Source organism: Pipistrellus hanaki (genome assembly GCF_964339955.1).
Source record: "Pipistrellus hanaki genome assembly, chromosome: 7".
Classification (NCBI taxonomy): domain Eukaryota; kingdom Metazoa; phylum Chordata; class Mammalia; order Chiroptera; family Vespertilionidae; genus Pipistrellus; species Pipistrellus hanaki.
Window position 1 is genome coordinate 56,318,874 of NC_140509.1, and position 27,998 is coordinate 56,346,871.

The window sequence follows — 27,998 nt, forward strand, 5'->3', positions numbered from 1 at the left end:
GGGAAGATAAAATTTCCACTAACTCAACACTGGAACATAACTGCTGGTAACATTTTGCTGTCCAGTCTTTTTCTAAAAAGTACGTATTCTTCCTTCCTGGTTTTTTAATATAATTTACACCTTTGGACTTACACTATACATTTTTTTATTTATAAAATTTTTCTTATAAAAATAAATCACAGCAGATGCTCAGTAATATTTGTTAAATGAATAGAATAATTAATTATAGAAACCTAATAAATTATAGAAGAGCAAAAAATGTTTAAATGAAAATCATCAATAATATCACTTCTAAGAGATAGTATCACTATTAATAGTTTGTGTTGTTCAGTAGGGTTTTGAATAATCAGCATATTTTTACAACACTGCTCTGCAACAAATGGTTTACTTTTTAAATGACAATTTTCTCTTCCCCCACCCTAATTTCAACTGGTTTGGTAACTCTCTTTCAATTTATTTTATTTTAAATACACTTTTTATTTGTTGATAGTATTACAGATGTCTTCCATTTACCCTCCCTCTCCCCCCTCCTCTTAGCCCCTACTCCCCATGTCTTCACTACCCTCGTGCCTGTGTCCATGGGCTATGCATAAGCTATACAATAAAACCTAAGTGACTGTTACGGTGGAATGACCGGAACGACGGGTCACTATGATGTGCATTGACCACCAAGGGGGAAAAGCTCAATGCAGGAGCTGTCCCCGGTGGTCAGTGCACTCCCACTGTGGTAGCACTGCTCAGCCAGAAGCCGGGCTCATGGCCAGTGAGCACAGCTGCCACGGTGGGAGCCTCTCCCAACTCTGTGGCAGCACTTCCAAGGGGCCGGGATGGGTGCGAGCGGCGTGGCGCCTGCCCCCAACTCGGGCTCCTCCCTGGCCGCCTGCCGCTTGGCACACTGCTACGTCCCCTGAGGGGTCCCAGACTGCCAGAGGGATGTGCAACTGCTGGCTTAGGCCCAATCCTGGTACCATTCTCTGTAGAAGGCAGTCAGTCTGAACAACTCAGTGACTCAGGGAAGTGTAGGGAACTCAGGGTGAGCCTGCCTACGCGCTTGACTCACCCACCTGATGGTGTTCGCAGGACAGACCATGGTGGCCCAGCCCGTGCACATGCAGCAGCTGCTGAAGCTCAAGCAGCAGGCTGCACAGCAGCAGGAGGCCATCCAGCCACAAGCCATCAGTCAGACATCCCCCAAGGGGTCCCGGACTGCGAGAGGGCACAGGCCAGGCTGAGGGACCCTCCACCCCCAGTGCACAAATTTCGTGTACCAGGCCTCTAGTAAGTATATAAGTTTTTTGGTTTATCTCTTCTCATCCTCCCCAATCCTACATTGAGGTATGTCAGTCTGTTCCATGCCTCCATGTTTCGGGTCTTATTTTGTTGGTCAATTCATTCTATTAATTAAATTCCACAAATAAGTGAGATAATGTTTTTCAATTTAAATGTTTGCTTAACCAGACCCCTCCCCCCCCTTTCCTCTGTGGCTGGATCATTCCAGATAGGCTGCGTTGCAGGTGATAGCTATGCCTGATTTTTTTTGAAAAGCAGAGCAAATCCATTTTCCCAGCCTGAAGTCAAAATTTCCTTATAAATAACAGGTATAATATGAACACAATACTGCTTTTCAAATTACTCTTCCAAATGCTTTCAATCCATTATCCTATTTTTGAGGCCCCATTGTGACTCACGAAAGTTCAGTTTCCTTTAAAGTCAAACATCATTACCAGGTTTGGTATATTCTACCTTTGATCATTCCAGCCAGTGCTGCTGGGGGTCTCTCCCTCCCAAGGTGCTGGAGGAAAGAAGGCTGTCACAGACACCGGCATTGTTCTGTGTGCCGGCCGTGGCCTCCCCCAGGTCAGCTCCTCTGAAAAAACAAGGTGGACGTTTTAAGCTTAAAAGCTTATGGGTTGACCTCTCCTAAGGGTTCGTTTTTAAAATGAAAGACCTTTTCTTGTTAAGACTTGCTACTTGCCTTTTGGGGAATAAGAAAATATTCAAAGTCCTCATAAATAATCATTCATATGAGGAAGAAAGCAAGAAGGAAACGGCAAGAGAGGACCATTTATTGCATGCCTGGCACTATTCTGGCTTTTGTCATACATCTTACCTTATCCTGACAACCTGCCTGGCAGGGGGCTCTGCCTTGGGTTTCGTGACTGCGACTCTGGGAGGTAAAACAGTGAGCCTCAGGTCACACAACTTGTGAGTAAGTGGACTGGGATTCAGACGTAGGTCGGTGCGTCTGACTCAGCTTGGTCAGTGTGTTCTGCCACAGATTTTGTTTGGGGAAATTGGACAATGCCAATAGTCAGACATGGAGAGGGTTTCTTTACCCATTCATTCCAGCAAATTATCATTTTCTGCTTTCTCACTCAGTTAGTTGTCTATTTAGCCGACAGGCTCAACTTCAAACATTCTCCACACCCTGCTTAGCAGAGTGCAGAAACCCATTTGCTCTCTCCCAGCAGATCCTGGCACCAGCCAGGTTTCTGCTTCTCCAGATGTGGAGGTTGTGGTGTAACAAGCATGTCCTCACCTTCCCACTTCCTGCTATGTTGTCTGGTCCTAATGGGGCTAGGCTGCTGAGGTATATGCCCTGTGGGCTGCATTGTCAGTTACTAGTTTAATATGCATACCCTGTGGGCTCTTTCATACTTCCCCATTTCGTACATTGTCTCCTAATCTCAGATCTCATTTGCATGGTGATTTATAATCTCAATGCGTATGTGGGGGAAAGGAGTGAGCAGGTCTTCTGTTTATGGGTAAAAACCTCCAGTCAGCTGCCTCTTTGGAGATCTGACCTTGAAACTGCATCATTGTGAGCTTGGTCCTGAGTCACCCTGAGGGTCAGGGAAAAGGGGTCCGCTGCCCGTTTGCCTAGCACTGACTGATGCTGTCTTGGTCTGGATCTTTTCACAGGTTGTGTCTTACCTCCTCAGCTAGAGTTTAAGTAATTGGAGGGCAACAGCATGTATCACTCCTCTTTGTGCAAACCGTAATGTCTGGCACGTAGTAGGCATTTGATAAGTAATTGGAGATTGGTTGCTGATCTGTAGGTGCTGCTCACTGTGTAACCTTTCTGAGAGCAGCTTTTGAATGGCAGTTTCATTACAAGTGGGAGCATGATGGGACCAGAACTTCCGTGCTCACCCTGGAGTGTCAGGGACTTCTGCTTCATGTGTTTGGTATCCAAAGACCTGAATTTAAGAAATCTGAATATGGCTGAAACCGGTTTGGCTCAGTGGATAGAGTGTCAGCCTGCGGACTGAAGGGTCCCGGGTTTGATTCCAGTCAAGGGCATGTACCTTGGTTGTGGGCACATCCCCAGTAGGGGGCGTGCAAGAGGCAGCTGATTGATGATTCTCATCGATGTTTCTCTCTATCCTTCTCTCTTTCTCTCTGTAAAAAATCAATTATATATATATATATATGACATGAAAAGGCCCTGCCCATCACTTTGGAAGGCCCCCTCTTTAAGGTGGGCTCACAGCATGGTTTCATGCTTGAACTTGGCGATACTGTTTTTCCCAGTTGGGTTCGTGCACAGAAACCTTTCCACCCGTGACACGGGAGCTTCCGTTAGTTCTTCAGCAGCCATTTCCCCGTGTTAAGACCACAGGTACGGTGATGTGTGAAGAGGCATGGAAGACATCGTCTTGGGGGAGAGGGCTCCATGAGAGGGACAGGAGGGCGGTGCTGGGCCTCTTGTTGGAGGAAAGAAGCACAGACAGCAGCAGGGGAGAGGATTGCTGAACTGCTCGCCTGGCCCTGGCTGCACAAGAACTTGGAAGTTGACAGCAGATTGGAAGATAGAACCAATTAATTCCTGAACTCAAGGAGCCCTTGGCCCGTACCTCAGATCACATGGGTGCTGGAGATTGGGCAGGTCCCAGTCTCACCTAAACACGATAGATTCTCCTCTCTTGGAAGAATGCGGCTTTCACCACCGCCCGAGGGAGCCGCCTCACCCTCACGCCCGGGTGAATGAGCGGACAAGAGGCTTTCTGTGGAGGACATCGCCCGGAAGGGGCAAAGGCCAGACAGGTACCTGCGGACCAGCTGCTGCTCAGTGACAGGGCTGGCAGCCAGGCCCGGTGCCAGCTTTCCTAAAGCAGCCCTTTGATAACACTGATTACATTCGCCTCGCTAGAGCCTTGGGCTGATTGAGCAACAGCCAACTTCTCCGGGTAACAAAGAGGAGAGGAAAGTAATCCAAACACAGGTTTTATTATAAAAACCGGGGAGTGAGAGCAGCGTGTTTATTCTGTAAGATAACACACCTGCTCAGTGCCCGGGAGGCTCATTTCCATCAGTTGCCATGGCAAACTCGTTGTACTTCAAGGCCATGTGGCTTTGTTTCCTTTGGAGATCTGGTCCTTGTCCTACCTTTTCTAACAACTCCGGCACAATGACATGGAAGCCTGCAACAGCATAATTGATTTCTCCTTCCCTCTATCAATGGCTCCCATTTGTTCGGTGCAGGACTGAGGCTGCCTCCTCCTTTGAACTCCACGCTAACGGCCGAGGCATGCTTCACAGAGCCGTCCTCATTAACATTCCAGGCCCCCCTTCCCTGTCAGCGATAAACAAGCCCTGCATCAATGGCCTCCTTCCTCCCAGACGTTCAAATGAGCGGCTCAGTTCCACGTTTTGCTGCCGATCCAGGTGCCCAGGCGGACAATGTGGGGCTAAGAAGCACGTGGGGGAAGCTAAAAATAGAACAGCAGTTTTGGATGCATACCAGAGCAGCTACTTCATCTCAACTTGCTTTGCACACTAAGCCTAATGGGATCCATCAGGCATGAGTTCTCTCTCCCTCTCCCTCCCTCCCTCCGTCCCGCTCCTCCGTCTCCCCAGCTGCCATCAGAGCCTTCCTGGCGAAGGGAGCGAAGAGAGGTCAGGCAAGGGACAAGAAACGTGTGTCCTTAAGGTTTTCGTTTGCAAGACCTGGGGGATCTGGGGGCTGCGGTTATTCCTTTCATACGCATGTGTCTAAGAAACAGCAGGCTGGCTCAGAACGCGGTCACATTTGCCCAGATACACTTTGCTCCAAGACTTCCATTGTTTAGCCAAAGGCTCAAATATCACTTCCTTAAACACGGGGTGGGAAGAGATGGGAGGGGGGTGTGAGGGGAGCTGTGCCCTAGACCCATATGCATACACTCCTTCAAAGTTAAATAGAGAACACACTACACTGTGTGTTCCCCTTACAGCCTGCGTGGCTGGAGACTCAGAATCTGGGGGCAAGTGCACCATCACAGATGGAGGGGCTGTGGACACGCGGGTGAGCTGGCAGCAGGTGGCTGCCCAGGGTCTGGGGAAGCCTCCCACCGAGGGACCTGTGTTTCCATCTGAAAGCTTTTCCCCATAGAAAACGGAACAGGAAAGTATGACATTAGAAACATGCTCTCCTGCCTGGGCACAAGCCACCCTGAGTGCCAGCTGCATTGACCGAACTAGGCTCCTTTGTGCTGTGGACGGGCCTCCGGCCGCTGCCCCACCCAATGGAGAGGTTGCATGACCCTCCATTTCTCATTTCTTCACCTGGAGGGAGTGCAGCTGTTCCAAACAGCTCTGTACTGTTCCAACGAGATGAATAGAGCAGATTTCAAAGTAAAAACCTTTTTCAATGTTTTTGTTTTGGAGATTGGCCAGATAAAACGAAAAGAAATTGGCCCGACTGGTAGTGGGTTTTGTCTGTAAGCTTCGGGAAGGTGTCAAGGTCTTTTCAATTGTGCCTTGGTTTCGTATAATACCAGTATAAAATAAATATGCCACGCTACCTCAAGGAAAGTCACACACCATGTAATCGGAGCAATAATTAATTCCCCGAAGAATTCCCCACAGAACGAGTTGAATCCTCCAGCCACCAGAGGACAGAGGTGCATCTCCCCTCAGGCCTCCTGTGTTCCTGAGGCACAGTTGCCTCCGGGAGCACTGGGTCTGCTGTTGGACAAATCCGCCGTCAAACACCAGAAAGCTCTCTACGTTCACCAAGCAAACGTCTGCAGCCTGGAAACCAGGCTGTCTAGGTTCTATTGACTTAGACAAGCCACGGTTTCCGAGGGCCCCGGTTTTCTCACACAGAAAACAAAATGGCAGAGGTGCAGGTTTTCCAATGTCTGAAAATTTTATGACAGAAATAAATATGAGACTTAAACTGATTTTGGTGCTTTCTTTCCTCCCCCCTCCCCCCCCCTCAGAAGTTCATTCTTTATCTCTTTTATTGAGTTCTTCATCTCCAGAATGTCTATTTGGTTTGTTTTTCAAGTTTCAATCTCTTGAGCAAGTACTCGTTTTGTTCACTGGTTTTTATTTCTGAGTTCATCCAACTGCCTCTTTCTTGTACTGTATTGTAACTTGGAGTTGTTTTTGTTTTGTTTTGTTTTGTTTTTTTTCAGAACTGCCATCTTGAATTCTGTCATTCAAATCACACATTTCCATGTCTTTAAAAGTTTATTTTCTGGAAATTTTTTATTTTCTTCCTGAGCTGCCTCATTACTTTGGCTATTTATGGTGTTTGGTGTCCACTTATGTGTGGTGACAAGTGTCTTTAGTTCCTATGCTGCTCTGGCCTTTCAGATCTCTGTGACTTTGGTGTTTTCTTTCTTCCTGCCTGGGCTTTTGTTAATTTGGTCTGTGGATCCATAGAAAGCCAGTTATCTTGAAATATAATGCATAATTCTTCAGGATGAGCAGCATTTCTATTTTGTGAAATTTTCCCACACTCTAACCTTTCTCGTCCTTTCACTTGCCCCTAGGAGGTGGGTCTCACTGATTCTTCTTGGCTCATTAAGAAGAAACAGAAAGATCCTGTGTTTTGAGAGACTCTTTCTGGATCATTTCCCAATGATCATAGGACTTTGTAATCCACTGGCAAAGGTGATGGTGACAATGGGGTGTTTGGCAAAGCGGATGAGGTGGTTGATGGAATAGCTTAGGTTAAGAAGAATGCTTGGCAAGGCATCATGAAACAACGTCTGAAATGTTCAAAACAGAGATTTATTTAATAGGAAAAAAGGAAATGTTCAGCCACTATAGTAATTTTTTCTGAGCACTGAGCTGAGAAATAGCTAGTCTGATTGTGTCGCCGTGAACTGAGATGTCTTCGAACAACATAGAAGTTAAATTAAACAGGCAGACATTTTGAAATCAGTCACTGAAATTAAAAATCATATTTTAAATTTTGTTAGTCAATATTAGATAAGAACTGAACCTTTCATTCTGCACACCTCACCCCTAACGTCAGTGTAGGTCTGAATAAAGCTAAGGGATTATTTTTATAGAGTCAGCCATAACCCATCTCGACCCCCCAAATGTTTACAGATGAATGCAAAAAGACCAGGGTAATGTCTAAACACAAGTGTTAATCTTAGTGCCAGTGCTCAAAAATTGTGGTTAAAATTCCTTTGATGTTTGTGGTCATCAGACTGCATAGAAACTGCAGGGGTCAAACTTTCGTCACTTGGCCAGGTGTTTTGTGTGTGTGTGTGTGTGTGTGTGTGTGTGTGTGTGTGTCCGCGCGCACGCACACGCATGCTTTTTGTTTTTTCTTTTTTTTGCTTCCAGTACAACCAGCTGCGACAGTTTAATGACTATTTGTGGAACACCAGGGACCTTCCCTCTTCATTCACCTGGGGTAGGAATAGTGGCTGAGCACTCAGGACTGGTCTCTGAAGGGAGGAAGGACTAATAACATCACATTATTAAACTTTGCTAACTAGAAACATTTCAGAGTACTAATTGTTGATGCCATTCTACTAGTATTTATAACTATGTATAATCCTTCAGGATGCTACCCCGCCTGGGCAAAAAAACAAAGATAACAAAGAGAAAGAAGACTTTAAGATTATGGCTGGGTGTTTTACATATTTGGAGTTAATCAAACAAGTAAGTCACCTGGCCGGTATGCCTCAGTTGGTTGAGCATTATCATGTGCACCAAAAAGCAGTTGGTTGGATTCCACAGGCAACCTATTGATGTTTCTCTCTCTCCTCCCTAAAATCAATAAAAAAACATATTTAAAACAAAGTGAAACAAAAACACCCCAAACCAAGTAAGTCAGTTCTACTAGGTCTCAAATGAAGGTATTTGTCATTGAGTCTTACAAATGAGTAAGGTATGCTAGCTTTTCTTATCCTTTAAAAAACCCCACAAACATAAAGACATTCATCTTACTCAGTAGACATCAAGGTTATAATGTAAATAAAACTAGTAGTGTTTTTTGCATTTCATTAGCAAAGTTCCTTATTTATAATTGATAAGTATTGTTTTTGCTATGGTGACACATAAGGTTGAACTATCTCATAGTTTAAGAGGTTAGGCAGACAGATAAGGGAAGAAATAGCTGAAAAGTCTACATATTGGATTATTCATCTTGGGCCATTATTAAAGTCATTCCACCTTGTTCTATATAGAACATATATTTTGTTTATTCATTTTTTTGTAGACAAAAGGAACAATTTATATATTTTTTACTAAAATTATGAATGTGAGGATATTGTTGAAGAAAAATAAAATGTCTCTGTTAAGAATATGTAATTTCACCCCCTGGGAGATATGATTATGAAAATGAAAACTTAGTTATTTCTGAACAGAGTATTTAGAATTTAGGTCCTAGACTTTAAACCTTTAGGGTCCTTAGAGATACTGTTTTGTCCATGTCACTTTATAAACGAGTCCCCAGAGTTTCAGAAAAGTGAAAGGACTTGCTTAAGGTCACACAGCTAGTTCATGATAGCACCAAGATTGGAACACGTCTCCCAAACCCCAATTCTAGCCTGCACTGTACACCCCCTGTCACTTCATATAACACACAAATATTTTTACATACATATTAAGACCCTAAGAACTATGATTCTATTAGAATCAAGATCATGTGTAGTATAACATTGTTTTGTTTTGTTTAAAAGTTCTATGGCAAGAATAAAGTTTTCAGAATACTATGTTAAAGGCATGTTTATCTGGCTTGAATCTTTTAATATAAAGTAGTCTGTTACATCTGTCTAATATTATATCTAAGAAGCTTTATTGATGTTCCTGGAAGCAGCTGCCCATATTATTATAAGTTAATATATATATCTTCTTTGAGATAAAGAAAACACAGTGTTACAAAAGAGTAAATGCTTTATTATTTGTACATGAATTCTTTTGGTCCGAGGCCACACAAGCAACTGGCTCAGCCATAAAAGTAGCCATAAGCAATGGGAGGGTGTCTGTGGTCATTTGCTTGTGGTTACTTCTATGATCTCCTTGCTAAGCAGTGAGAGGCCCAGAGGGGACGAGTCAGACTGTTCGGAGGAACAGGCAGTGGGGAGAAGCAGGGAGTGCAGAGCAGCCAGCCTCCTTCCATTCCAAAGACAGGGTCTGTGGGGGTCTCAGGGGGAAGAATAGGCTGCAGAACAGGTTTTCTGGGGTTGGAGAGCCCCTGGGGAGGGGACTGAAAACAAACAGCTGTGAATGCTGCCAGCCTTTCTCGGCTAGAAGAGTGCCAGCCAGAACCACGTCACAAGGGTACCACCTGCAGCGTCACAAGGGTACCACCTGCAGCGTGGGCAGCGGCCCCCGGGGGGGAGCCACGTACTCTTCCTCTCTGAGCAGCCGCAGCAGGATGTTTTTCTTGTTCTTGGGCCAGCTGTAGACGTGAGTGTTCTGTAGCCAGGTGGGCACATGCTCCTATGGAGAGAATGACAGGAGCAAAGGCCGTTAGAGAAAAACCTGGATTCCAGATCCCCGGCTCGGTTCCCAGTCAGCTATGGCTCTCCCCTCTGGAGCATTCTCTACCAAACCGTCCTGGGGGCTGCAGTGTTTTGCTTTTGGAAGGGGTTAGCATGTGACGTGGTCTTGGCTTCGGGTGCAAGCTGTATATCTCGTTATGGAAACCACATGTGCGCAGCATTTTCTGTCAGTCTCCAGGCTACCTGCCCTCTGCATTGCAATGTGCTTTTCACCACCCTCACATGAAAGGGGTAGGACCGAGGTCACGCAGAGTGATGAGAATTCCCCGGCGATTCTGTAAGAAGTATGCCAAGGCTTAATCTAATCCATTATCCTTTCACTCCGGCCACAGGCCTGGCCTGCCGTCCAAGGAGCCCAGCAGACCTCCGTGAGCAGGCAAAGGCACAAACCGCGAGCCGGGGATGGTGGGGTGCAATTTCAGACTACCCTCATGGAGTGGGCATTCTGCTGGGGAAAGACAGATATCGAATATGTAGAAACATCTAGTGTGCTCGATGGGGATACATGCTGAAGAGAGAAATAAAACAGAGGAAGGGGATAGGCAGTGCTGGGCCAGGAAGAGTGGTTTGCAGTTTTAAACCGGGGGTTTAGAAAAGAGCGGAGGGCCGAAACCGGCTTGGCTCAATGGATAGAGCATTGGCCTGCGGACTGGAAGGTCCCGGGTTCGATTCCGGTCAAGGGCATGTACCTTGGTTGCGGTCACATCCCCGGTGGGGGGGGTGCAGAAGGCAGCTGGTCGATGTTTCTCTCTCATCGATGTTTCTAGCTCTCTATCCCTCTCCCTTCCTCTCTGTAAAAAATCAATAAAAAATATTTTTTTTTAAAAAAAGAAAGAAAAGAAAAGAGCGGAGGGAGCAAACTTTACAGAGACCCGAGTCCAGGCGGACAGAGGAGTGCGCCTGGCTGGTGCAAGGAGCCACTCAGTGTGGCTGGAGAAGAGCGAGAGAGAGAAGGTGAGGGGCCGTGTCCCAGAGAGCCTTGCAGGTTGATGTTGTTTTTTCTCTGAGCAGACGGCAGGCCTGTGGGGACTGCAGGATGAGCTTAGAAGCAGCACCTGCGTGTGTCAGGCATCATGCTGGGTACGGATGACCCCCAAGTGAAAAAGACACAGGGACTGCCTTGAAGAGTTGTTAGTCGTATGAGGGAGTCAAAGTATAAAGAAAAAGAAACTGTTTTCTAGGCAATGGCATGCCCAGGGGCCAGGCGGTGGGAGCAATCTGCCCTGAGGGATTGTTTGAAGAAGTTTTAAAAACATGAATAAAACCAGCTGAAAGTTGGTCAGCTTTTTCTATCAGCCTGCTCCAGTAATTCCAAACAATTACTCCCAGTGCCTTTGCCCCAGCCACACACCACTGCATCAAGGTCAGCGCAGGGGGAGAGGGATCAGGAGAGGCTAGAGACTGGGTAACGTGAGGAGAAGCAAGAGTTCACCAGACAGACAAGTCAGGGAAGGGCACTGCCGGTAGAGGGAACAGAAAGTGCAAAGGCACAGAAGACGAAAGCATATGTGTGTGTGAGGGCATGCTGAAAGAGTCCGGTTTGACCCAAGCACAGAATCATCTGCACGTGGTGACCGGGAAGGCTGAGCATATGTTGAAGGGGCCTTGCACGTCGTGCTAAGAAAGGGGGAGATGATCTTGTAGTCTGCAGGAAACCACTATGAATTTCTGAGCTGGAGAGAGATCAGATCTTCATTCTGGATGTCCCTCTCTGACGGCAGAGCAGAGGATGGCTAATACAGGGCCCAAGTAGAGAGACAGGGAGACCAGCAAGGAGACCTTGCAATGCGAGCAGCGAGAGCCTGGGCAAGGGGCAGAAAAGCAGGCTATTTATTGTGCGGGCTGTGAACTGTGCAGCCCTGGGCTCCCAGTCACACAAACCGGACCCTCCCTCACCAGGAAGTCTCCATGCAGCCCTGGCATCTAGGAGTCCTCCAGGGTGCAGCTGGGCCTGAGCTCAGGGCGCAGCAGTCTCACTTTGAAGACTTTCCTACCTCCCTGCTTTCCCTGTGCCCAGGCATGGCCTCAGGCGTGTTTTTGCCCCCATCCCCCAAAACCTGCTGGCAAGCCCTCCTATGAACTACAGCAAAGTTCACTTTGATGACTGTGCAGATTCAACTCCTGTATTCTACAGCTCTGAGAGCTGAACTACGTGACGCAAAATACTTCCGAGGAACAGCCAGCTCAAAAGTACACATCTTGACTTTTATGTTCAAGAGATAAGAAGTATCAGATGAACAGTCTCTTTTTGGCTCATGAGTTAAAACACAAACTGCCTCTTTGTGTGTAATAGCTGCTGGAACAATTAGGACAGAGATGGTCTATCAGATAACACTCTATTCATGCCGCTGAACTGGGGCCGAGCTGAGTGGGGCGACTTGCTGATCTTTCTCACACTGTTCTCTCTAAGGAGTTAGAGGGTTGACTAGGTTTTTCCACTTAAAATCCCAGATAGCAAATAAAGCAAAGTTTGAATTCTGAGAGCTTTCTTTTGTTTGTTTGTTGTTTACCTTCTTAGCATTTGGGAAGAGCACAGGGATGAATCTGAAATTCATACTTCCTTGTTTTATGAACTCGATCTGCATCTGGAACAGAACAAATTCAAGGTTTCATGTCAGGAACAAGGATGAGGAGTTAATGTACGGTACCCACAGTCATGCGAGCCCACTCAGTGCCTTTATTCTGATTTCCTTGAGTGCCTCACCCTTACAATTTGAAGCTCTCCCCATTACACATCTATGCCATCTACTCATCCACCCATCACTTATTGAAGGGCTAATCAATGCCACGCTCTGTGTAGGACTTGGTGTTTTAAGGATTAGGATTAAGATTAGGGTCTGCTGAGCTGGGTGGCGTCAGCTCGCAAAAGCCAGATGTGTGCCTCTTCCCAGTTCTGTGTCCAGTGACTTCACATCGGTAGCCTGAAATTGGCCATCGTGAGAGCAGGTATATCGCAGAAATGGAAAGATGCTATGAACCAGGGTTTTTGGGGAAGGGGGATAAGGGTGAACCGGTTTACCAGAATACCACAGATACAAACAAACCCTATCCGCACAAAGCCAGCAGTTCTGTGAGCAGTCAGAAAGGTACATTACCAACCACAGGGCAGTGTGAAAAAATGGCTGTGGAAGCCCCAGATGGGGCCCATCCATTCTACACCAGTTACAAGGACATTTACAAGGGAGGTGCCATTTGGATGCTGGAAGAAGAATGTGGTCAGGCAGGCGGAGAGGCGAAGGACGTTCTCAGCACAGAAAAGGGCCTGAGCGAATGCCCCGAGTGTGGCAGTAGTCGGTGGGTTGGGACCAGCAGGCAGCACCCTGCAGCTAGAGCACAGGACGGACTTGGAGGAGGAGGAAGGCAGGCCAGGGGGTCAGCTGTGAAGAGGTTTGACTTCCAAGCCCTCGGCTTCCCACACCAGTTCCAATTTGCTCTGACACTGCAGTGGCCCCAGGAGCTGTAGCTGCCAGAGCTCCATCAAAACCGGAATTTTCAATCTGAGAGGAGACAGTCTTCCAAATCCTGTGACCAGCACCAGGTACGTGGGCTTCTGGTGACAAGAAGAGGAATTATGCTTCCCAACTACTTCATCTTCCAATTGATTTTTATTACGAGGAGTCTTGGTCGTGCATGGAATAAAAACAGAACCAAGAGGGACGTGCCAGTGGTGATGACTTGTTACTGAATTCACCAAAGAAAGCCCTCCTAAACGTTTGCGCACCCATCCACACTCATGCTTATTTGCATACACGCCCAATCGTACAACACACAGATCACCCACAAGGCGTTTTCTCAGAACCGCCTCCCCTTAGAGTCAGACACACCAAAAGCATGTTTTAAAGTGACGAAAGCGTTGTGCCACTCAAATCACCAGCCACATCAGTGCCAACACGTGAGAGGAAGGGCATGGTTTTATTACACATTTTGTTTCCCAAACTTTGACATATGTGTATTCCTTCTATAATTTTCGTAACGCTGAGTACCCCTCGTACTCATGAGAACATAGAATTAGGCACAGCTAAGCACGGTGCAGTGCATATCCCCACCGAACTCCGGTGCAACGTGTACCCCCACCAAACTCCTCCCGTGCCCCTGGGGGTACACGTACCACACTTTGGGAAACACTGGTTTACTAGGTAAAAGCTAAGCACTGGAGGCAGTTTCTGACTTCCAGGACACTGGACACTACAAACTTGTTCACTACCTGCTCCGCCTGTGCAGGGGCCCCCGGCCGGAGTGCGTGTTTTTTGCCCATATTTCCAGATACTGGCTTTGTGTGCAGTCCTGGCTCTAGGACTCAGCCCCTCCGGGCACCTCTTCACACCCTCTGTCCGAGAGTCTGCTGCTGCCTGGAGGGGACCAGGAAGGCTGCCAGGCGGGCAGAAGGCACGTCTGCCTCTGGCCTCTTCAGCCCCTTCCTTGATGAGGGAGGGCCCAGGACATGGCTGCCCCAGGACTCTGAGCATGAGATAATCTGGCTCCCAGCCGGGCACAGTCAGGCCAGCTCCGGGCCGAGCCGGGTCCCTGCCCGGCACTGTCACGCTCCCGCAGAGCTCCACAGGTTTCCTCTGGACCTGGCGGGACCTGGAGCCCTGCCCACACGCCAGCTGTCCGCTCGGGACTGCGGTTCCTAGACATGCAGACAGGACGCTGAGTGCTCTCAGGTCACAGCCACGGGGTGGCAGCTCCCAGGCCAGCCGTGACCTTTCAGGGCAGAAACGATCCTTCTCTGGGCCCTGCCCGCAGGCTGTCGGACCCGGAGAGAGCGGAACAGGAGGGAGACGGGTCCCCTGCCTCCTCGGCCGTACTCTGTGGCCCCACCACCTTGCCTTGGCGTTCACTTTTTTAAAAAGTATATATTTTATTGATTTTTGACAGAGAGGAAGAGAGAGGGATAGAGAGTTAGAAACATCGATGAGAGAGAAACATCGATCAGCTGCCTCTTGCACACCCCCTACTGGGAATGTGCCCGCAACCAAGGTACATGCCCTTGACCGGAATCGAACCTGGGACCTTTCAGTCCTCAGGCTGATGCTCTATCCACTGAGCCAAACCGGTTTCAGCTTGGCGTTCACTTTGGGTTGGCTCTGAGCTCACATAAGTGGCTGGCACTTGGCAGAAGAGGAGATAGAGACCCTGAACACCCAGGAGGGAGCACCCACCTCCCCTGCCTTTTTCCCGTGCTCCTGACCCGCAGGACAGACCTGGTTTAAGTCAGCGTCCCCAGAGGTAAAGCTGCAAGGCCCCGGCCGGCCGGCCTGCCTGCCTGCCTCCTGCCTTGTGCTGCTCACCCCCTCCATCGGGACCACTCTGCTTCCCGCCCATCCTCCTGGCCTCGTCCGTGCCCGCTCCAGGTGCCTGCCCCCTGGGAATGTTAGGGCTCAGACGGGGCTTACAGGTTCTAGTCCAGTGACCTTCAAGCCTTTTTAAACCTCAGAATCTTTGGTCAGCAAACAAGCCTGACTGAGAAAGGCAGACAAGCTGTGCCTGAGGTGGGGTGAGAGGCCCAGAACACCCACACCCCCAGCACATACGAGCGCCCAGTACGGACGATGGGAGCCTCTGACATCCTGGTCAAAAGTGACCGTCTGGACCAGGGGTCTTCAAACTACGGCCCGCGGGCCACATGCGGCCCGCAGAGGAGTCTGATCCGGCCCGCCAGGTTTTTTGGGCAGTGAGCGCAGCAGAGGTGTTACAGTAGGAATTAGTAGTTCATATAGTCCGGCCCTCCAGCTCTCTGAGGGACCGTGATCTGGCCCCCACTTTAAAAAGTTTGAGGACCCCTGGGACTCTGGACAGTATCTCTCACTGCCGAAAGCAGGAAGACTGCCAGCCCATACAACAGCCAGCTCTAAAGCTGGGTATTGTTTTCGCCAGAACGTTCCATCAGATGCTGAGTAAGTCTAACTCCCTACAAATGTCTCCCCCCGTTTTGGTCTGACCAGGCCCCGTCGTTCATGAGCTGTGAAGCACAGAGACACGGAGCACACAGAGGTTTACGCAGTGGGCCCAGGGACACACAGCCTACACGTGAGGAAGCTGATTCTGAACCAACGGCACGAGTCCTTTTCGCCAGGATGCTCTGCCTCTGGGAAAAGGCGGGGACAGGACAGGACACCACCCAGGAGCCCCGCTCCCCAGGCCCGCCGGCCGACCCTCCTAGGCCTTCACACTCAGTAAACAAGCAAACCAGCAGAGCTCTGATCACGGACTCCTCTGCCCTTGCTGCTGACAAGGGCACCGAGTCTCCGAGGTGTGCTGAACTGCCCAAGGCCTCACAGGTAGCAGCCCCCCATTCTCCTTCACCGGCATCAAGTGCCTTTGCTTGGTCTCTACTGAGGGACAGGCCTTCCTAGCGCCGGCGAGGGGCTGCCGGCCGCCGCCACTCACCATGCGGTGGATGTACTTAGTATGTAAGCCGTGCTCGTCCTCGTCCAGCTGCGACTCGGCGCCTTCCACATCCTGTTTGTATTTGGGGCTGATTGCTACGATTATCATCACTGTCTTCTGTTAATGAGAGGGGAAGGCATGTTTACGGAAGTGTGAAGTGCGGTCCATTTGGTGAAGGCGGGCTGGAGCCCGGCCAGCAGGGCTGTGTGCTGGTCTGGCACACAGTGGGGGGTGGAGGGCTGGGCTCATTCTCAGTGAAAGCACTGCTCCCCGCCCCCCTCAGGCAGACTGACTGCCAGCTCCCCTCTGCCTCCTCCTCTCCCCCACTCCCTTCACGCACTCTGCATGGCGCTCTCCTAGATGGATGCGGCTCTGCCCACCATTTCCACAGCCGTCACTAATCCGTGGCTAATGAAAGCCCGGACCACTAAGCGATCTGCATCTTGGTGGAAAGGCTGCAGCCCCAACGATGAAACCCCCTCCCTCCCAAACCCCTGCCTCCCCCAGCCGATCAAAGCTGCCACGGACTGCGCCCTGACTGCCCTGCTGGTGGCAGGGCCAATGGCAGGAGGACAAAGCAGACGCCAGGCTGCACACAAAAGGAAAAGCCCAAACCCCCAGCCTGCCGAGACCCTCCCCACCCGCTCTCCCCCGCAACGCAGCAGCTAACGCGCCCACAGGGACACGCCGGCAGCAATCAATTTCCATCTTGTTGAAGCACAAAGTGCCGGGAACGCTCTTCAGCCCAGGCCTACACCACACGTGGGGTGGTCTTGGGAGTGAATGGAATTCTGCCGCTCCCTCCCCACCCCCGCCTTCATTCCCCCCTTCCCTATTCTGGTCAGAAAATTGTTCTGATGGTTATCAACCACCTGTGCCTGGTGGACTGTTATTTCCTGCCTGAGCCTGCCCAGGAGGGCGACCCCATCCTTCCTCTCCAGGTCTCTGCACGGCTGCCAACCAGGGAGGCTTTGTCGGGACCCCCTCGGCTTTGGACGTGGTGGGTGTGGCAGAGCGTCTCCCATACAATAACTTCACAAGCTGATGGTCTCTCTCACCAGAAAACAAACTCGGGATTTTGAAATGTACTTACATCTCTAAGGTAGCGTTCCATCCACTTTATGATATCAATGCCGCGGATTCTGTCCTCAAAAATGTCAATCTGCGGGGAAAGATGTGGGAAGCAGCTCTTAATGAGAAGCTTTATCTGGATGCACAGCAAGAGGAAACAGGAGACCATAGGCATTTAAAATGGAAAAAGTTACTAATGCTTTTTTGCAGGGAGGAGCATGGGAGGCTAAAGAAAATACAATTTAAAAACAATGGTCCCTATTTCAACATTAGTAGGCACTGAACTATTTAATAGCCATAATTAGGATAGATAGGCATGCATCAAAATGTGTCTTTGCCTACACCATAATTATGTTTTAAAAACCTGAGAGACATGGGCAACAAGTTGGAAGTAAGCCAATAATATACAAACCAACTATATACACTATATATATATATATATAATGATGAAAACCAATAAGTAGACCTCTTGAGCTTTGAAAAGACATGGAGTCTCTGAAGGGGTACTGGAAGGGGAGAACAGTCAGTTGTCTTGTTTTCCCGAAGCCCGAATGCAAGGCCGTTCTTGGGCTCAGACCTGTCCTGCAGCCAGAGGGCAGTGAGTGTGTACAAGGCGCTCTTGCTCAGAAGGAGGATTAGGCGCTGGAATGGGTGACTCGGGGACAGTGTCCTGAGGAGGTGTTAGTTGATTCCGCCACACCACTTGCTCCCAGATCAGTTGTTTTAAATTTCATTCCACTATTTAGGACTGATGGGGTCAGCAAGCTGTCCATGGCATCTACAATCTAGTCTCACCTCTCTCCTCCCCACATGCCCTGCCTACTTTCCTTCCCATTGCTGCCCCGGCACTGCACCCAAAAGCACAGTGCCAGCCCCCTGCTCTGAGTTCTCCCCACACATCCACTTCCTCCTCCTCCTCCTCACCCCACCAAATTCTACCCCATTGTGACACAGCACGTTATTGTAGCATCCTTTCATTTACTAAATGCCTCATTTATGTCTGCCTGATCTCTTCAACCTGGTCCCCAGCTTCCTAGAACGAGATAATGCTTCACGTTCACCAAACTGGCAGATACATATGGCGCAGAATGCGAGCTCAGAATATGTTTCTTTCCTGATGGCACATTAAAAATGATCATTTGCTGCTTTAAAATGTCTGATGTCCAATGACTTACATTAAGTAATCTTGAGAAAGCTTTTGTAACTCTCTGTGACTGTGTCAGTAATCCATGTCTGTTCTACAAGACAGAAGCCCCATAATGCCGGGGCTGAGAATAGACGGACAACTTGGCTCCTGATGATGATGATCCCAGCACCTAAATTATTCCCTGCTGTGAGCTGGACATTCCAGGAGGCACAATGTACTGGCTAGCTTCCATTTGTCTCTCCAGATCTCTGCCAAAGTCCACAGCTCTGTCAGGCCAACTTCTCCACATGGCTGCTGTTATGGGCCAAATTGTACCCTCTCTCCCCTCTCCCCCCATATCATGTTGAGGTCTTAACCCCCAGTGTGAATGTGTTTGGAGACAGGGGTTTTGACGAGGTAAGTAAGGTGGTCACTGATCCAATATGACTGGCGTCCTTACCGGAGGAGTCTGGGACACAGAGGAAAGACAGAAGGAGATGGCCACTACCAGCCAAGGAAGAAGCCCAGCATGAAATCAATCCTGCCGACACCCTGAGCTTGAACGTCCAGCCTCCAGAACTGTGAGGAAGTAAATTTCTGTTGTCTCAGCCTCCCAGGCTGTGGTACTTTCCCTAAAGCAGCCCCGGCAAACCGACACAGCCACCCTTTCTCAGGTTGTTTAACCACCGCTCCACGCCTCTTCTAGACCTATGGTGGTAGCAACTCTTTGCTTTTGCTTGTCCCAGGATATTCCCCAAATTTACAGAGCTTTGAAAACAGTCCCTTAAACACACACACACACACACACACACACACAAAAAAAAAAAAAAAAACACACAAAAAAACCTCTCCTTAAATTACCCATGAAGTCTTCTCACCACTGAGGAGGTCTTAACGTATCACCTAGCAGTGAGCCGTCAGGACTGGGCTCTGGTTCTACCACAGGGCTTCGCAGAGGTGAGGTCAAGGGGAGATTTAAATTCTGCTCAGCAGCCCCTGGTTGTTTAGGACACAAAAACCTCTTCTCCCAGGGCGATCAGTATGCTTATTTGGAAATGACCGAAAGTAAGAAAGACCTTTTCTGACATGTTGGCCTTATGTCCTGTAACTTGACTTTATGTCACGGTCGCCACAGCACTTGCTTATTCCAGAAATTAGAAATGGAAATGCTGGTCTCTGATATAGTCATGGAGCTGGAGTGTATACATTGTATGCTTTTTTAAACTTTCAAACACTTCTGTTTTTTAAAAAAATCGTAGGATAAAGAAGAAATTCAAGTGACAACTCTTGTTAAATGATGTCCGATCATCTTTCAAATGGACATCTTTATTTACTAAGAATTCCCTCTTTATCCGTCAACCTTCCTATCCTTAGACATTTCCCTTAATTTGTGGCCACTCTCTAGAATTCACTGTCACTGAACACCCAGAGCAGGCCTGGGTGTCTGAGGAAAGCCAGCCTTCCTCGCAGGCCCCTGGGATGTTTTATTTACTGTCAAGGAAAGCGTACACGGCTTGAAGCGGAGGCAAGGTGCTACAGGGGGATGTGAGGAGCGCGTGCTGCCTGAGATTTCTCGGGCCAAGATCACAGCGGACCGCAGGGCTGGGCTGTCTCTCTCCCTCAGAACTAGACCAGCTGAGAACTTGGCCCTGCGGTAGGAGCATCGCCGCTGCATGGGGTGTGGATGGCAGCTGTGCACGGCAGTGGTGGTGGCGGCGGTGGTGGTGGTGTGGTGTGGGGCGGGGGGACCCAGGCTGCAGGCTTCTGTCTCAAACCCCCACCTCAACAAAGGACCTTGTAAAGTAAGCGGGGGAAGCCTGCAGCCTCCTGCCACAGGAAGCACCGCCAGAGCGGGTGAAAGAGGGCAAAGGTACAAAGTGCAGCCGGAGGCTGGCGTTTCCTTCGGGCCAGGGGTCAGCCGCGTCTGGGCTCGGCATTAACCCCCTTCGGGCTGTTGGGAGGCTCTCGCAGGGAAAACATGCTGGAGACTTTAAAATCCAGAAAATAATTAGCTAAAAATTCATAGGCATTTAGTTCATAGTCACGCAAATCAAATAATTTAGTTTAAAACATCGGCAGCTATTTATCACTTGTCTCCTTTTGTGTGTTTCTTTTCCTGTGCTCACTTTAATGGCTCACTCTTCTCTTTGGATACAATACTTACTGCAGTTTGGAAGCCATTGACCAGCAGAAAGTTCACAAATTTCACCACCTCCATGGCCGAGTCCACAGAATAAGTGATAAACACTTTCCCTAAGAGAAAATTTTTCACATTTATTAGAAACCAGTCAAGTAATAATAAGTATATTTTGAACAGTACATGTAAATAGTATGCAATGTCTTTTGTTCTTCTAGGATAATAAAGGGAAACCTCTGGCTGGGGGTTAGTCTCAGGATCTGTGCCTGCGCAGTGCGGACTGCTGTCCTCAGGACATAGATCTGCAGCCCCCAAGGAGCAGGGGGCTGTCCCAGGGCGGGCACACTGCTCGGGGTGCGTGGAAAGCAGAGGCACAGGGGGAGAGCACGGGCAGGCTGAGACACACGGAGGAGGTCTTCTGAAAAACCACATGATGCATTCACAGAAAATCCGTCCCTCAGAACCTGCACGTCCTTAAAGTCAGGGCACCCCCTGGTTTCTTAGAGACACGTGGCCCTGTGCCTGAGGAATACTCTCACAGCAGGCCAAGAAGCTGAGTCTTGCTAAGGGGCTACCCTGTGGTGTCCTCCTTTGATCTCGTGATGCTCTCTGCTGCCTTCAACTCTTGCTTGACAAGAGCAAGCGAGGGGAGAGGGAAAATGTTCCCTACCCTCCTTCCTCCAGGAGGCTGGAGTAGACTAAAGCACAACTCAGAAATGTTAGGAACGTCTCAGTAGCTTGAAGGAGTCACTGCCTCTGGGCGGTCCAGCTCTCGGCCTCCCCCGTGCCTCCCTAGGTCAGCCGAGGGCGTCAGACAGCATTGTGCCTACACACTTGACCCAGGCGGCGTGAGAACCAGTGTTTTCTCAGGCTCACGCCTTGGGGAAATCATCCGGCTAGCACGTTAATATGACAGATGAACAATCTCTCTGTGTTGGTTTCCAGTCTGGAATGAACCAGTTCAATCTCAGGAAGCCTCTGGGGCAGAGGGTGGAGAAGAAGGTGGAGCTGGAGAAAAAATCTGAGTCTTTTAATATTCAACCAATTCCTATGTAATAATTTTAAGACTCCCTTTACTGATTATGGTAAAATAAATATGAGCTGTAGACTGACGCCAGGCCTATATCCTATGCAGGGTAGCATCCATGCTCCAGAAATGCTCAAAAGTATAATGTGTAAGGCTTTAAGGAGATTAAGATGTTTTTTGAGTGAAAAACAACAATGGGTCATTGTATTCAAGATTGTTCAACTCCTAAAGGACTAAAGAGCATAGATTCCCCAATAGGAATTAGTGAATGCAAAAGGCTTAATTTTCAGGCTTGGTTCCAAGAAGTGCCTAGATTTAGACAGGACTTCCCAGGCTTACCTGAGCTTCCCTAGCAAGCACAGAAGAATATAACAATTTCACAAACAGTGGCTGCTTTCCTAAGATTTGTGGAACTTGCTGTCCTGACTGACCTTAGTATGAGAACATTTTGGTGATATTTCAACGTTTTTGTTTCTGACTGCAAAATGTGGAAAAAGAACGATCACCTGACACGCAGTCGAATATTTCTTTAAGGAAGGGCTTAGTTTGCATTTGGTTGTCAGGCAGCATGGAGAATGTGAGGCTGCCTTTTCCCCAACAAGACTGCTCACTCCTGCGGGAAACGGCCTCGTCCTCGATGGCCGCTGCTGATTTACGGGGAGAAGCTAGGTTCCTGGCCAGTGCCACGTGGACATCCAATCAGCTTACCCAGGGACAAGTCCACTCAAGAGCATCATTTGGAAGAGGGGAAAAGCATTGGGGTTATTTGTTGTTGGAGTGTATGGTTAAGAAAATCGAGTGATAAGCACTTTGTATCGCTGTAGTGTGCATATCACCAAACAAATACATACAAAATGTTGGTTACCTTTTTAGCAAAAAGTAAATTTTATTTACCTGAGAAATATCCACGATAATGGATGAATAATCATGAAGTATTCTCAAAGTTTAAGACAAGATGAGAAGGAGGAGGGGGAGAATAATGATGATGAGGAGAAACCATTGCAAACAACTTACGTAATTCTTCGGGTAAATTGCTTATTTTCAGAGTTCCTCTGGCTGGAGGGTTACTAGGGGGTCTAGGGACAGCAGCCGGAGACGGAGCCTGGGGACCCTGGGGTCTCAACTCGGCAGGACACTCCAAGGACTCCTCAGCAGCTCCAGCTCGTTTCGGTGGCTGGTTATAAGGCTGGTCCCTGGACAAGAATAGATGTACAACAATAAAATTTTCATTTTCAACGAAGGCGCATCTTGAGGAACAGGAAGGCTTTAAGAACTGTGGGAAGATACCAGTGAGCTATCTTTCTCCTCTGCTTCCATTTCTTTTCTGAGCCAGAGGGACAAGGGTTTCTCATGGAGTTTCGGTCAATAAGCTATAGGGCAGGTTGCCATATGTAAGGGCCTGTGCTAGGAGTCACATGACGGGAGCAGAATTTGATTTCTCTATTCAAGGACTGTCTAATTGGGAAGATGAGTCTCATGCACAGGGCTAAGGTCACCAATAGAACATAATATAATGGGTGGTGCAAGTTTGGTGTTATAGGCATTCTGATAAAAAGAACTTTTAGCTCATCCTATATAATGAAGAGGTAATATGCAAATTGACCATCACTCCAAAACACAAGATGGCCGCCCCTATGTGGACAGATGGCTGCCACAAGATGGTCAGCAGGGGAGCAACCAGTTGGGGGCAACCAGGCCTTCAGGGGAGTGCATTTGGGGGCAACCAGGCCTTCAGGGGAGTGCATTTGGGGGTGACCATGTTTGTAGGGAGGGCAGTTAGGGGCAATTGGGCGGGCAGGGGAGCAGTTAAGCATGGATCAGGCTGGCAGGAGAGTGTTTAGGGGGTGATCAGACTGGCAGGCAAAAGCAGTTAGGGGCAATCAGGCAGGCAGGCAAGCAGTTGGGAGCCAGCAGTCCTGGATTGTGAGAAGGATGACCGACTGCCTATTTAAGCCCAAGTGTGATCGGGCCTAAATGGGCAGTTGGACATCCCTCGAGGGGTCCCAGATTGGAGAGGATGCAGGCTGGGCTGAGGGACACACACCCTCCCTCCCCCACCGTGCACGAATTTCATGCACCAAGCTACTAATGATGGATAACATCTGATCACATATCAAAAAGTAGAAAAAGCCTTGTAGCTTTAAAAGTACTAATGTTGTTAACATAGGGATGAAAATCTGATACTGAAGATCTTTTCAGAAAGTTTCTACCACTTGGTTTTGGTTGCCAATATTCCCACCAACATTCTGCTGAGAAGAACCATCAGACACACTCCTGTGAGGTTTGGAAGCAGAGGAAATGCAGGCCGTGCTTCTGCTACTTCTGTGGTTTGTGCTTTGCAGTGTCAAGGTCAGGATATGGGCATCCGGTTTTGACCAGTGCAGACCTAGCAGGCACTGAAGGCATCAGTAGTTGCAGTGCTGGCTGCTACCTTGTTCTGGATTGTTCTATGCAGTGTGGTGGCAGAGAATGGAGAGCTCCACAGTGATGTTCTGATTCTCTGCCTCCGACCCTAACACTGGAAGCAGCCTCTTTGGTGTCCTGCTCCGTGACGTTGGTTTGGGATCATTCCTGGAAGCCCAGCCTAAAGTTTGCTCCTTCAACCTCCAATAATGTTGGAAGCGCCCAGTTCCCAAGTTAAAGCCCTTCTGCTTAAAACTGCTAGAGCTGTTTTCTGCTTTCTGTAACTAATCCTAACTGATAAGGGAACTAAGTTTTTTCCCTTTAAAAAAGCTCTGATTCAAATGTTAACATTTTAAAAATCAAGGTAGTGGCAACATATGTTTCTATTTATTTTGTGTTTGAGATTATTTTATAATTTCAAAAATGTTTTGTTTTGCCAAAATCCGTCTGGCTCAGTGGATAGAGCATCAGCCTGCGGACTGAAAGATCCCAGGTTCGATTCCTGTCAAGGGCATGTACCTTGGTTGCAGGCACATCCCCAGTGAGGGGTGTGCAAGAGGCAACTGATCGATGATTCTCTCTCATTGATGTTTCTAACTCTCTATCCCTCTCTCTTCCTCTCTATAAAAAATCAATAAAAAGTATTTTAAAAAATGTTTTGTTTTGATTACAAAATCTATGTGTATATGCCACTTTTTTTTTAATATGGCTTATTGCTTGTTTTCATATTTTTACTTAAAAGAGTAAAATATGCAAGACTTGTGCAATGGGATTTTAAAGAAAATGACACAAAATCCAAACTATACTATATTTCTAAAATATGACTATTTGAGGAAGTTATTTTTATTTATCCAGAGTAAAAATCCTTATAAAATATGCCTTCATCTAATGGGAATCTAATTCCATGTCCTTTTTGCATTAAATTCCTTTATGCCCAAAGTCGTTTGGTTGTTATAAAAGACAAAAAAATGCTCATTTGATAAAGAAATCTTAAGGCCTTGATAATATTAAAAGACTTCAATATAAAAACAAAATCATGAAGAATAATGACAGAGTAAACTTTCTGTATGAATGCTCTCTTTCAAATGATCAAGAAGTGGAGAATTAGCGTCATTACTTAGACTTATGTTCCATGACCCGAGAACAGCAATGTTATATCCTTTCCATCTCAGGGCACACATAAACTAATTACTAACATTCTGCAGCGATCTGACAAAAAAAAAGTATAATTTTGATTCATTCACACTGGACAGCTATTATTGTGTTGGCTGTTGATGTTGTTTTTTTTTTTTTGTTTTAAATATAGTTTATTGATTTTTTACAGAGAGGAAGAGAGAGGGATAGAGTTAGAAACATCAATCAGCTGCCTCTTGCACACCTCCTACTAGGGATGTGCCCACAACCCAGGTACATGCCCTTGACCGGAATCGAACCTGGGACCTTTCAGTCCACAGGCCGACGCTTTATCCACTGAGCCAAACCGGTTTCAGCTGTTGATGTTGTTTTATTTGACAATATAAAGGAAAAGAAATTTGTGCCCCTGACTAGTCAGATTGTGCACGTTTTAAGAACTATTGCAGCACACTGGTTGAAAACCACTGCCCTAAAATGATAAAATAAATCCAAGGAGATCATAGCTGGCTTATATTGAATGATGCTACAAAAACAATTAATCTGTGCTATATCTGCAGTTCTTCTATAAACCTAAAATTATTTCAAAATAAATGTTTATTTTAGAAATTACTATTCTTCCCCTAATCAACACCAAATATGTTTCATAAAGATGCTTACATTTTGTTTTCTTTAGAATTTTAGGTATTTCTTCTGCCTGAGGGCTTGTAGCTTTAAAAGCTAAATTTTACATTTTCCTTACAACTATTATTTGAACTCCATGTAATTTTGTATTTAACAATAAGGGATCAGTCTGGAAAAAAATAGAAAGGCTCCTGGGCTTTTGAGTGAAGGGGAAAGCAGGCATATACCTTACCTGTCATTATAAATAGGGTGGGCTTTTTTTTTCTTTCAATAAATTTTTTTAGATAATTACTAATTTCTATATTTCTGATAAAAACTGCCATCATATCTCATTTTGTTTTCAAAGCAGAATATACTTTTACTCTGAGTGGTATATAAAAGTTGTGCTGATGCCGAAACCGGTTTGGCTCAAGGGTCCCAGGTTCAATTCCAGTAAAGGGCATGTACCTTGGTTTCGGGCACATCCCCAGTGGTAGGTGTGCAAGAGGCAGCTGATGGATGTTTCTCTCTTATTGATGTTTCTAATTCTCTATCCCTCTCCCTTCCTCTCTGTAAAAAAATCAATAAAATATATATTTTTTAAAGTGCTGAGCAGAGCAAAATTTCATTATTCTCTAATTTTGTCATAAAGTAGGAAGCTCCATTTACATGAGCTTTTCCTATATATATTTTAGATGCATAAATTAAGAGGAAAGGAAAGCTTGAAGAAGAGTCCAAAGATAACAGCTGGGAGAAGAACAATTTGAAGGACTAGACAACTGGAATTATTTTTTTCTGGAAGAAATACAGGAAAGAGCTAGTCATGGCATTCAACATGTGCGACTGTTTTTGTTACAAAAGAAAATCATCGGTTAGTTTACGTTTCTATTGGGAACTAACTGAATTTAAAATTCCAAAGTAAGAAACGGGCTACACAGGTACACAAACTAGGGATGTGAAGAAGAACTTCCTAGAGGTGGAAGTCAGTCATCGTAAAACAGAACGTCATTTCGTGGGCGAAGAGGCCAGGTGATCTGAAGGGAAAAGAAGCAAGTGTGACTTAGCATCTTAGGAGCCTTCCTTTTCAAGAGAATTTTCAACAGTCGTCCGTGGCTCTGTGTGTCTGATAAAGAGATTCTTGTCAGCCAGCCTCCGCTTCCTTTTGACCTGAAAAGCCTGTGTGGAGCGTTCCACTGGGTGGGGTGGCCGCTGACCTGGTTAGTAAGCCGACAGAGTTTTATACCCTTGGTTGCACTGACAGCATGCTTGTTCATTTCAAAACTATCTGCACGTTGGTTCCGTAATACTCACTGATATCTCAGGGGCCCTGGGGAGGACGCGTCTCTTTGTGCGGGCCTCTCTTCTTGGTCCCAGGGGCTGGGATAGTTCAGGATGATCTTCTGCACAGGGTGGGGGCCTCCATGCAGGGGCTGCCCAGGTAGAGCCGGTTGGATCACTTGATGGTAGGCTACTCGAGGGTAGTCCTGGCCATCTGTAGGAGAAAACAGCCAAGAGAACAGGGAAGACTGACTTGAGCGCCTTCGTGTGAATGAGGGGTAAGCTCAGTGCAAATGTTTGTCTTGATACCAACTGAGGGTCCCAGGTATCAGTTACCACCTCTGTAATGTTTGTCATATTTCTCCACAATCATTTACTTCATAGTTTTCATTAAATTGAGTCATTGTGGTTTTGCTTTCCAAAATAAAAACATCTGTGGAATCATGAGTCTGGTGCTCTAGTTGGAAAATGCAAAGCGCCACCCAGGCCCCCATTTTAATAAGTTACTTAGGGTAACCCAAGCATGAAAAAACCTCCCCCCATCACCATTCCTATCACAATTCCCCAACTTTCTAGAACTCACGGCCAGGAGAAATTGTCCCCATAATAGATAAAGAACCACTTTTCTTTCTTTTTCTTTCCCCAAGTGGACACACACACACACACCACTTTCTCTTACCAAGAAATAAATGAATGAAAACTTGGCTCAGACCTCTGGGAAGCAAGCCAACCAGTTGGCACCACCACCCAACTTTCTTGGTCGTTTCGTGCTAAAGCCTACATGCACTTGAGGCCAGGGCGGTTAGAAGAGGGCAGGGCTCAGCACAGCAGAGCTGGCAGTGACTTGTGGGAATGTGTAACCTAGGAGAAAGTGGTCCCAGCCAAGCCTAGGAGCAGCAAGTCTCAAGGGAAGAAGGCAGCCTGTCCAGGTGGGAGAAGAGCACGGAAGGCCAGAAGAGGGACGCAGGGAACCCAGTACAGGGGAGAGAGGAAAGCTCTGAGGGAACTGCCCAGGCTCACAGTGTGGGAAATCTGAGAGGTGAGGATGTGCCTTAGGGGTGGGCCCAACCCCTGAGGAAACTGGAGAGAGGT

General features: G+C 47.4%; 1 protein-coding gene across 4 annotated transcripts in view; it reads right to left on the reverse strand.

Annotated features, from left to right (window-relative positions):
• Window positions 1–9,112: 9,112 nt before the first annotated feature.
• The window catches only part of TRAF3IP2 (TRAF3 interacting protein 2), a 41,373-nt gene continuing 22,487 nt past the window's right edge, over window positions 9,113–27,998 (reverse strand). For all 4 annotated transcript variants that reach the window (XM_084889875.1, XM_084889876.1, XM_084889877.1 and 1 more), the window contains 7 exons: window positions 26,940–27,120; window positions 22,506–22,684; window positions 20,492–20,580; window positions 17,224–17,292; window positions 16,131–16,247; window positions 12,251–12,325; window positions 9,113–9,678 (listed from right to left, as the gene is read on the reverse strand). In XM_084889875.1, the coding sequence (XP_084746001.1) occupies window positions 9,532–9,678; window positions 12,251–12,325; window positions 16,131–16,247; window positions 17,224–17,292; window positions 20,492–20,580; window positions 22,506–22,684; window positions 26,940–27,120 (857 nt within the window). In that variant the 3' untranslated portion in view covers window positions 9,113–9,531. The remainder of the gene's footprint in view (window positions 9,679–12,250; window positions 12,326–16,130; window positions 16,248–17,223; window positions 17,293–20,491; window positions 20,581–22,505; window positions 22,685–26,939; window positions 27,121–27,998) is intronic.